Source organism: Papaver somniferum, chromosome 10 (genome assembly GCF_003573695.1).
Source record: "Papaver somniferum cultivar HN1 chromosome 10, ASM357369v1, whole genome shotgun sequence".
In the NCBI taxonomy this organism is placed as follows: domain Eukaryota; kingdom Viridiplantae; phylum Streptophyta; class Magnoliopsida; order Ranunculales; family Papaveraceae; genus Papaver; species Papaver somniferum.
This window is the reverse complement of record NC_039367.1, coordinates 12820044-12831729: the sequence shown is the minus strand read 5'-3', so window position 1 is coordinate 12831729 and position 11686 is coordinate 12820044. Positions and strand designations below refer to the sequence as shown.

The following is an 11686-nucleotide window of genomic DNA, read 5'->3' as shown; positions in this document are numbered from 1 at the left end:
AACGATCAGTAGATGGTTATAATAGATTTCATATTAATTGCTAGTGCTCGTATTAGTAGTCCTTGTCTCAATCACAAATCTCTTTCAAGGTAAGAAAATGCTGATGTTAACGATTATTCTTGATGAATGCCTAAGGATTGATAAGATTTTAGAATCTCAACGGTACTTGGACATTTGGGTTTTTATCCAATTCAAATTTGCAGGTTGAAGACAGTGAGGAAAACAAACAACAAAGAGAGCTTTCCATATCCAGTTTCTCGTACATCCAGTGTTTGTTGAAAGTCCACAACCAGTTCAGTTGATTTTTTTTCCATTACCAATCCGTTGGATATTTCGGAAGATTAAATTAGACCGTTTGATGTGTTCCAATAAATATTTAATAACACGTGAAACTCACGTGTTTAATAGTAGCTAAAGGTGTTAAGTAAATAAAAATCAATTTTAAAAAATAAACTAATTCTTAACGTTCAAGACGGTCAAAGGCGGTCTCGTGACCCAAATTCTAATTAAAATTTCATCGTAACCCAAATACAACTCTGGTCACTTTTTTGTGACCCAAAATCCAAATATCCATATAAATTAGTATCTATGGGTTTTGTTGCAATTTATTGTTTCCGAAACAACTCAATGGAATGTCCCTTTTCTGCGACAGCTTTTTACGCGTATTTTGGTGGATTCAATTTTAATCGTCCCTCTTCAGTTGCAGAATCAAGATGAGTTATATGGCCCCTTACTACAACAGGTATTTTCACAACCAAACCTACTTATCATCACCTTTGTAGTATTAATGTTCAACCCACTCAAATGCCTTTATACTCCAACAATTTCTGGCTAAAATTTTGGAAGCTCAAGATTCCTTATAAGATGCAGATTTTTGTGTGGAAATTGATACACAATGAACTCCCAGTTAAAGTAAATTTGAAACATGTTCCATTTGTTATTGATATTGCTTGTGTTCTCTGCACAAGCAACCAGACAGAAGATATAAATCATCTTCTTTTTACTTGTCCTTTTGCAACAACCATTTGGAGAGCATGTCTTCATCAACATTTTCATCTTCTACAACAATATCAACAAATTCAGAATTGGATTAGTACTTGATCTTTTCCAGATTTTGTTATTAATTTTGACATGGCTTCTCCTTCTATTCATGAAAATATTGCAATAATATGGCATCTCTCGAAATTTAGATGCCAAGTGCACTTTGAGCATAAATTTTGTCCTCCCTTTATTTAAATATTTAGCTAATATTATACCACTGCATCAATCCATCATCAGCACGCATTGCATCGTAGTCAGCCATTACATCATAATTATTGGGTAGCACCTCCATCTGATGTTATGAAAATTAATGTGGATGTTTCTTTCCGTAAAGGTTTCTATTTAGCTGGTATTGCTTTCATAATAAGGAATTCTGCAAGGAAATATGTCACGTCAAAAGGGTACTTAACAGAGTAGTGCAAATATGTCGCATCAAAAGGGCTACTTAACAGAGTAGCGCATGTTTATCAAGGAGAAAAGTTGGGCTCTTTTTTAAGCTATGCAATGGGCAAAATCTCAAGGGTGGAATCATGTAATATTTAATAAGAGTTTAGTCGTCTGTAAACACAGGTTTACCTCTTCTACCTAGGTAATCCTCTTCCCTTTTAGTTGTGTGCTCATGTAATTTACACTATAACTGGGTATGTAGTTATGCTCCTAGAGTGTGCAATCAGGCGGCTGATTGTCTAGCCAAATCTGTCCGCAGGTCCTGTATAATAGGAGTGATGGAGTGAACCTCCGCCTTGTCTTACTATAACTTTGGCTTATGATGTAGCTTTCCTTTGTTTAATGTATCCTTCTAAAAAATAAAAACTGCACCCAAAACTCAACAGTTCTGTCAATTAAAATGCAGAAAAATCAATAACACAGACACTGCAGGCAAATTTTCAACTTCCTTAAAGAGACTCGTAAAACCACAATCACACAATATTCCCTCATCTTCCAACATTACCAGGAGGCTCGAACATCGCGAAGCTAGTAAAAAAAACATATTAGAGCACCTCAGGTTCTTCATATGGCTAACAAGCACTCTCTCTCTCTCTCTCTCCCTCCCTTTCTCTCCTATGCGCAAGAAGAAAAAAAAATCGATTTCTACAACTCTCTTATGGGAGCATTGTATAATAATGTACATAGGCAAAAAAGAAAAGAAAATGAAGTTCCCCTAGAAACCGACTAGAAAACCTTGACCTTACAAACCACGAGGAAAGTTGTTGACTTGACCCAGTTCCAAACCTTCTTCGCCATTCACCTTGTATGATACCCTTAAACGCATTGCAAGGGCTTTCTGAAACTCAACGAATATTAGAAGATGTCAGCATAACTACTATGAGCATTTATAAACATACACATGCAGTCATCTACCAGAAATCCATACCTGCCCTTGTTGGCTATTAGTGACCCTAAGAGTTTGTGTGATTGAACCATTACCACTTGCTGGGAGAATATTACTGCTAGCCGTCTCTAATTGCAGTTGTACAAACTGAGGATAAAACAAAAAATTATAAGTGATACTATAATACTACAGAATAGAAGTGAATTAACAACTACACATTTAAAACATGTTAATCTTTCAGCAAAATCAACTTGGATTAAAAAGACACTACACTTTGGGTAATCAAAATAATTGAGGAGCAATACTTCTATGGTGATGACCGGGAATAAATAAATAAATAACCATTACTTGACATTACCTTCGGAACTGCAGCCTGGAAGAGGAAATTAGTATAATCATTAGATGATAAATTTGTGAAAGTAGCAGTAATTAGCGTTCTTTGCGGGTTTCCAGGTTCCTTTGAGAAGCTGAACATTATCTTTAATGATTTGCTCTGGAATGCAACTATAGGTTGATGAACTGGACCATTGTCTCCTGTTTAAACAGAGGAAATGATCAAATTTCCGTACCAAATGTCTTAGGAAAGGTCAGGTATCATTGAAAATCAAACTGACCATTTAGGTTCATGTCCGCTAGAGAATTGGTGGTCACTGAAACAGTGGGTGATAAGCTGTCCAATAGATCCATCATTGGTGCAGCTCCTGGTGGAGAAGACACTTGCGAAGAAAGTGACTGTGTTCTATCCAGTGAGGAAACTGATGGCCCATTATCCGTACTCATGGACAGCAAATCATTTGAAAAGTTGTTCTGTGCAGGAGGAGTTCCTATGGATAATAGATCCAAGAGAACATCTGTTCCACTTGTTGGAGACTTGCTTGTACCTTTTAACAAAAAAAAAATGAAAACAAAAATCCATATAGAGGTCAGAGATAAACAAAAATTTGATTCTGATGCAAGTAAGAAAATAATATTAGAAAAATGCATGTTTTGTTTTTAGAATACCTGACATTGATGGAATTGGAGACACACCAACACCCAGAAGGTCATTAAGAAAATCACCACCTGAAGAGCTAGGAGGTGGTGCATCATCTGAATCCAGATCAAGTAAATTTACAAGTGGAGCAGCAGCACTTTTGGCAACTCCATTAGGAATATTAAATGAAGCTCCGCTTGAAGTTGAACCAGTTGCCGGCAAAGTACCAGGCCTCTTTCCACTGTAAGTTGTCTCGTCTAGAACAGGCATCCGTTCAACCAATGCAGACCTGAAGACATTCATCCTACAGTTTAGTGCAAACCAAGGGTTTCGGGCACAATTCTGCAAAAAATGAAAATAAATTTTCTGCGTAATTTAAAATAGTCACATAACCACCTGATATTCTGGTGCTTAGCGACAATAGAATTAAACTCGATGGACCTTTGCTGCAATTCAAGCACCAGGCTCCCTTTGTTCTGAACAATAATATCCCTTATCCTCCTACACATATATCATGATAAAATGCATAATCAGTTCTGCTATAAAATAGCCCAAACAGATGCAAAATAGATACAGTGATCAATAACTGTTAACTGCGTCAAAACTCTCGGACCAAATTGAAGGAACAATAAGAAAATTAATTTAGAATATAGGCAGAATATATGAGAGCATTTCAAGAAGAGAGAGAAGATAACCGCCCCTAAATACTACTCATCCATGAATGTATGATACCTAAATCAAGAACTTACTCTGAACAAGCTGGGAAGCGTGACGAGAGCTTCAAAAGTGCAATCAAAGACATTTCCCGAGTATCGATCTCTGATGTATGGCGTTTCATGACAATTTCTAAGACATCCACAGCATCAGATTCTGTTACCTGCTTTCAGAAACTTGAGTTGGTGATCCGTCCTTTTTATTATTTGAAACTCCTCTTGACAAAAAAGCAATATTGTACATGCAATAGCTAAATATATATATTTATCAAAAGAACAAACATGAAAGAGCTTTCCAATGCGTGGCACAGACTAGATTTACCTAAGTGCCATGGTTCCATTTATCACAAACATGAGACTTGGTCAACCAATTTACCGAAATACTGATAACCGTTAGAACTTAATAGGTAAATTCAAACAAACGCAGAAGAATGAACTCACAGTTACTGGATCCTCTATATCAAGCATCCCTATATTGTTGACAAGCATTTCACCATATTCTCCTATACACCAAACTGCCACTCGAACAAGACTTTCCTGAACAAAAAATTAAGACAATCAGCCCAGAAAGAGCAGAAGTGCAACTCAGAAATATACAATTTAGAAGTTCGGGTTAAATACCTGATCACCTGATGTTTGGAATGCCTTGAAAAGAGATCTCACAGTATATCCATGGAGATCAGATGCATTGCTTATCACTACTATAAGGGCATGCCAAACTTCATTCTTTACATAATTTCCAGCCTGTAGAAAATTGTCCCAAACAGGATTAAATTTCTAGAGAAAAATGTTTTCCAAGCAAATTCAAATCTAAGAAGAATCATAGCGATAAGCAATTTGGAATAATACTAGTCAGGCAACATCAAGCAAAGCTGAACAAGAGTTTATAGTAACCATTAAATTTCACGTCCACTCAATAAACCATCCATAAAACAAAAACGGGCTGCACTATGATATGGACTGCCTAGAGCTATTTTGATTTTGATGCTGCACTATGTCCAAGCTGGATGGGGGATAATAAAGATTCAAATATGCAAATAGTAATTCAACTTGAAGTTGTGATTGTAATTGTGAATAAACTTCTTCAGTTCTATGAAGAAGTTGAAAGCAAAAAATAGAAATCAAGACAGAGAAGGAAAGAAATTAAAAGGCAATAACATAGCAAAATTTCAGAACTGATGTCCGTGGTTAATCAACATTGCGTACCTCAGACAAAACTTTGAGCATCTGATCGATATACCATATTTTTTCAGGGGAAAACCTGTTAAACAACAACATTATCAATATATGATGTTATAGACATTCATGAGATAGTTATGCAGAAAACTACATGTTAACGCAATCAGATAAACCACCTACAATCTTCCAAAGAAAAATCATTACAACCACTTACTTCTCAACAATGGAGCAAATTTTGGCAGTAAGGTCTCCATTGAATTCTTCATCGCTTACTTCCAGATAATCAATTAGTTCTTTGGTTAAAGGTTTAACATTAGTTTCATTCACCAAAAGATATGTGAGTTCCAGGGCCCTCTTCCTAATTGAAGCATCCAAATCCTGAGATGCACACAGCCAAGATTACAAATCAAATTATACACTATAGACTTGGAATACTCATCACTCTGAATGTTTGATCATCTATAATGCAGCACAACTAATAATACACCTACTGCATCATGGAAAGCACAAAAATTAATAATGTAGAGCAGAGCATTTCCATACCGTGAACAGTAATGTAGGGAGAAAATTAAAGATGCACATAATATACCTTTACACACTCCAAAATTGTCGCCCGGTGCCTCTGCACAGCTTGAGCATCTACTTGAATGGCCTTCATCAGCATGTTCAATGCAACATATCTGCCGATAATGTATTAAAAAGAGGAAAGTAAATTATCTGTCAACAGTCCCGCTAGAAGATTGCTTAACAAGAGTACTTATTTGATATATATAAAGAAGAGCGTGATGGCTAGGAAATGAAAGACTACTGACACAAACGAAACTATTATAAATGGATAGCCACACTAACAGTTATCTTAAGAAACTAATTATTCGATGGAAAGCCAACCACAAATAATATGAAGCCACGATGTTAATGTAATAGAGAAAAAGGAAACCTGATGTTGTTGTCGCGATTTGACAAGAATTTTCCTAATATATTTATCGCAAGAACGCGCAAACCACTATTATCCTCAATGCTCATAATAGTTTCAACGCATTCATAAAGAATGGCATTCCCTGCATTTTTATTCGTCTCTGTTTTTGTAGCCACCTAAATGGGCAATCAGTATGTCAAAAAAATAAAAACAAAGGACGTAAAATATAAGTTGAGCACATAACAAAAAAGTCATCTAGACGGAATAAATTTTCCCTTCAGACCATGAATTTATCAAAGATTTTCAATCAGTGGTTAGTAATGCTCAAATTAAGAAAAGAATATCAAGTAGTAACATAAGTAGCTTTAGACAAGAATCAATTTTCACTTACCTGGGCAAGAATGTCATTCATATAATCACTAGCATCAGCATCTCCATGGCCTAATATACGCAAAAGCCTAAGCAGTCGAATATGGAGGAACGGGTCTGTGATCCCCGCAATGTCATATTCAGGGGCATATGGACTATTCACAACATCCTTTAGAACTTTAACCAAACCTTCTGTGCACTTCTGTAGTCATAATGAAAGGAAACAACGTCACGCACTAGATAAACGACACCAAAATACCTTCTATAACACTCAGTAATTACTTTTTAGAATAATATCACCATAGTGATACAAGAATTATGTGTAGATTGATTATCTCAGAGCTTAAAAATACAACAATTCAGGATCAGTTGGTTTCAGCTGTTTAGAAGGTGATATGTAATATCACGAGGTGCATAATGTCAAGGTGATATGCAATCAGTTGTACTTTTGTGAAGATTGCTTCTTCCTCCTAGATTCATAGAGGAGGCTTTATGTACTATGTGTATAATTTCCTTTTTAGACAATAATCTTTTCTAAAAAGCTTCGACAATACAATTTCACCATTCGAGAAAAAAAAACGTGGAATTGATATCATATAGGAGCTGCAAGTCACTAGTTTATTCTCTGGATCGAAAAGCTGCCGAACTACACAGCTTAGAGGATGTGGAAATTGTGTGTCAGCTACAAGGCAGCCCATTATGTCCTACATTCTCCCCTCGATGAGGTGTGACACCCTCAATTTTAATATAGTGGTTCGCATCTCAGTTGCAAGTTCAAGAATCATGTACAATGAATACATAAGTTCCTACATGCAGGCGAGGTGCCAAAAAACTTTTAGACATATACATGCAAGTACACCCGGAGAAATGTAAAATAAAGAAACCTAAGCAGTGAAGCAGCTAGAGAGAGGAATCAATATGTAACTTTACTATAGACTTATAAGCAGCGCAAGATTTATTGAAAAGAAATGATGTGCTTCACAATGCATAGGATGGTGGTCAAAGATGCATGTCAAAAACATGTCAAATAAGTCAGTCAGAATCACCTTTCTAAAGTAATCAAGGGCCTCCTCGCTAACTTTACAAAGATCTGCACATAGCTGAAGTCCTGTTATTAGAACTCCGTGATGTTTTTCTTTTAATAAGACAGCTGCTGGACTCATAAAATTCTCTGCCAAGTCTGGGACTTTCTGTACAATCCTTATAGAACATAATGCTGCCTACATCACGCACACAAGAAGAAAATACATAGTGATTTATTATCCTGACACAACAAGAAAAGCTCAATGTAATTTGAGCACACAGAAGAAATGACCAAATACAGCATAAATTCTGAATGTCATTTGTACAACAACAGATGGCGACAACCCAAACAAGAACATAGAAGTAACAGCAAACCACAGGCCAAAAGTAATAATAGTTATATGGAAACAAACAAACACTAGCAACATCATATACAGAAAATGTAATTTGTATACCCAAATAAAAGGATTCTGTTGTCTCGTAATACCATAATTTCTCAAATCACATGTTATTTTGGGACCCAATCACCAAATTAAATGCAACTGAAGTACAAGTAATCAAGATGGCCAGAGACTCGGCAAAGATGTTATTTATAGCAAAAGGATCTACAAATCCACATGCACTCCATAACCAAGGGGTGATTCTGGACATCATATAAATGATAACTGATTGTATCTATACTGTAACAAAGGATAAAAATAGTAGGGCTGAAACTGAATGTATCCTACGTTAAAGAGTTATGAGCATTAGATCAAGATATAAGATCCAAGAAAGACAAAACCAGATATGATTGGCTCTAGCATTTAAATGATCATGCACAGCGTAGATGCTAATTTCAAAAGGTTCTCTAAAATACTATGATGCCAATGTAACAATTACATAGCTCTAGCATTGGATAAAACTGACAGTACCATTCATGTGACACAAGCATCCAGTCATTCCACTTAATTGATAAAGAACCAAGTCACCTGCACTATAAAGCTATGGTCTAAGAGGCAATGTCTTAATTTCTTGAACTCCTGCTGGTAGAGTCTTGCTTCTACAAATTTAAGAGGAGCTTATTTAAACATGAAGTAAATTACCTTCTTTCTGATGTTAGGGTCTCGGCTCTGAAGCAATCTTTCCACTTCAGGTGCAAGATCACGAGCCATTTCTGCTGAGCAAATATTCCCCAGAGCACAAAGAGCCAGGCCTACAATGTACTGGTTTGAGTGATTGAGATCTCTGCACCAAAAAAATTTAACATGAACTTTAAGACTACAGAAAAAGAAAGACATTTGAATCTACTGTAAATAATTGCATACTGTTTTAAGGAGTTCGTAACGAGCATGAGAACTTCTTGTCTTTCATCGAGAAGCAACATGAGGCCAAGATATCCTATTCTCTTTTCGGGAAATCCAGAAGACGCTATCAACTTTAGGCACTCCATTTGACCAAAATGTGTGGGGTAACCAAGCATGTGAATGAACATGAGCTTCGCCAAATTACGATGCCTATAATCATTATCATTTTCACTAACTGCAGAACGGATAGCCGCACACTCTTTCCTTACAACAGCACGTTCCTCGGCTGCAGTTTTACAAGCACGTATAGACCTAATCATGTCCCTGCAACAACAAAAATTCATATAAGAAAGCATGCCCATCCACAATAGTAATTAGACGTGGGTGCCAATACTAATATCCAATCGGTGATCAGCCATGTGGTGTGTCGCACCGTCACATATGGTGCACACTGTTGTAGACTTGAGGTTACTTTCCAATAGGCCATAAGACCTCACACTCAGTTACAATTTCAATTGAGGTTGGCACATTGGTGAAGCTTGTATCCTAGGGTTGTAGCCAGGACTCGTGATAACAATGTCAGTAACAATAACAGCCGAAAGTAGAGTTAGCTATGGTGCAGTTATGATCATCTAAACTGTATATTCCCTCATCAATTCTCATTAATTTCCTCTTTATTTACAAGGTAAACCTAAATTTCACATATCAACATTGTTTATCGAGGAAATTACCAAAATTCTGAAGGATTACGATCAATCCAATTCATTGTGCAATTACCGTAATTTACAATTATAACTAGTTCTACAACTAGTATTTGCCTACTTTCTTACTTACATAAGAACCTAACAGGCAACAAGTTACTTCAATGAAAACGTGATCCAAGCAGGAAAAGAGATGGAAGAAAAAACAAAAGTACGTACCTTAATCGAGTTCCAGAAGAGAATGGATTCATGATTGGGTCCGTTTTTTAGCTCTTGATGACCTTGATCCGATTAGAGAGTAGATAATCAGAATTAAAGATCGACGGGAAAAAATTGTTGAAGAGAGATGAGATTAGATTGTGAAGTTGATTATCAAGATCTAGAGAGAGATAGAGAAAAACAAGGGATCTGATCAGACAAGAGGGACAAGGAAAAGAAGGAAGAGGGATAATGCAGAGGGAGATTTGGATCTGAGAGAGAAAGAATCTAGCGAGCGAACAAGGGGACTAGGGATTACGGAGGGAGGTAAAGAAAGAGAGAGAGCGGGTGTGCACTGTGTGTGCAGTTTAATTTTGTTTTTTTAATTTTCCGTATTAATAATGTAATGATGAAAAAAGAAAAAAGGTGTCCCCAACAGAGTTGTTCCGTTGTTTTATTTTTATTTGAGCTATTACACGGTAAAAGATACCTAAAGATTCATCATTTATAATTGGAACGGTATGCCATGAATCTATAATAGTAAAACAGTGGAGCGAATCATGAGCAGTTGTCTTCGGATCAAAGATGCATCTAGGTAGGGATGGCAATGGGGCGAGTATGGGGCGGGGATCTTGAATCCCATCCCCTACCCCGTTCAAAAAACCAAAACCCATCCCCTACCCGTTCCCCATAAGAATGTGGCGGGGACGGGTATGGGGAATTCCCGTAGGGGATGGGTTTCCCATGGGTTATCATAACACTATAATAAATATTTAGAATTTTATAAATAATAATAGTTTAAAAATAATTATAATGTTTCAAACAATAATAATAACCCGTGCAGTGTATCTTAAAATTTTAAGTTTATCATAACTAAGCTAAAACTGAAAAATAAAGGAAACAATTGATCCACAATGAAGAATCATGGTTCTTTTTACTTCTTAGTTCCTCATTGTTAACCATCTTCCTCCATGTTAATAATCTCATCATGGTCTTCTTCATTATCTTCCCAAAAAGTTCCCCGTTCTGATTTTAATTCACCTATTGAAATATAAATAAAATGTATCATATATAACCGTAAATAAGAATTTAAATGTAAAAATTGCTTTAATAACAAATATTCTTTTACCTTCCATCTTATCCCACATCCAATCTTGAGTGCACATCAGAGCTTCCAATGTTTTTGGATGAAGTCGATTACGTTGGATACTCACAAATCTACCTCCAGTGCTAAAAGCAGATTCTGAAGCAACTGTAGACACTGGAATCGCTAAGATGTCTCTAGCCATACACTGCAAGACCGGATATTTGATTCCATTTGTCTTCCACCATGCTAGTATGTCAAAATCATTCGCCCTAGGTAAAAGACTTTCCTCCAAATAACATGTTAACTCTGACTTAACAGTACTAGTCTGAGTGCTATTAGAGACAAACATATCAAATTTATCCAAAGGATCTACGTCATCATCTAAACCATACATCTCTGATCGAGAAGTGGATGAAAAATCACTTTGGCCAATAGATTTATCAGCAAATACTTTCAGTTCATACTCTTTAGCCAAATCAAAACATAAATTGCTTACTCGAGTCATTTCGAAGTCTGCAAAAGATGGACCATAAATTTGCGGGAAGTAAAACTGAATCAATTTCATCTTAAACCTTGGATCCAACATAATTGCTACTGCCATTATCCCATTGATCACCATCCAATACTCTTGAAACTTTTCTATCATACCTGATGCCATTTCTCTTATCACATCAAATTTAGATTTACTCCACTCGTTCAATGACAATCTAATCTCACAAATACTTGGAAAAAAAAGATTGGTTGTAGGATATTTTACTCCAGAAAACTTCTCCGTGATGTTATAAAATATCTTCAATTTATCACACATCTCCCTTGCCAACGACCAATCTTCTTCACCGGGCAAATACTTATATTGTGGCTCTCGTTGCT

General features: G+C 36.3%; 1 protein-coding gene across 1 annotated transcript; it reads right to left on the bottom strand.

The window, feature by feature from the left end:
- Positions 1-1855: 1855 nt before the first annotated feature.
- On the bottom strand, positions 1856-10087 carry LOC113317841 (AP-1 complex subunit gamma-2-like). The gene is made up of 18 exons (XM_026565967.1): positions 9751-10087; positions 8852-9154; positions 8630-8771; positions 7571-7744; positions 6547-6726; positions 6177-6331; positions 5829-5919; positions 5454-5617; positions 5267-5321; positions 4682-4804; positions 4502-4597; positions 4097-4224; positions 3744-3848; positions 3377-3636; positions 2989-3255; positions 2733-2908; positions 2417-2521; positions 1856-2326 (listed from the first exon to the last, which is right to left on the bottom strand). Exons 1-18 carry the CDS (start codon positions 9780-9782, stop codon positions 2231-2233), a joined length of 2652 nt encoding a protein of 883 aa, XP_026421752.1. The 5' UTR covers positions 9783-10087; the 3' UTR covers positions 1856-2230.
- Positions 10088-11686: the final 1599 nt, after the last annotated feature.

Coding starts and splice junctions, on each gene's coding strand:
- LOC113317841 (XM_026565967.1), bottom strand. CDS start 9,782: ATGAATCCATTCTCTTCTGGAACTCGATTAAG. Junction 5,618..5,828: donor CAATTTTGGAGTGTGTAAAG/GTATATTATGTG, acceptor TGTGCATCTCAG/GATTTGGATGCTTCAATTAG. Junction 3,256..3,376: donor TCCAATTCCATCAATGTCAG/GTATTCTAAAAA, acceptor TTTTGTTAAAAG/GTACAAGCAAGTCTCCAACA.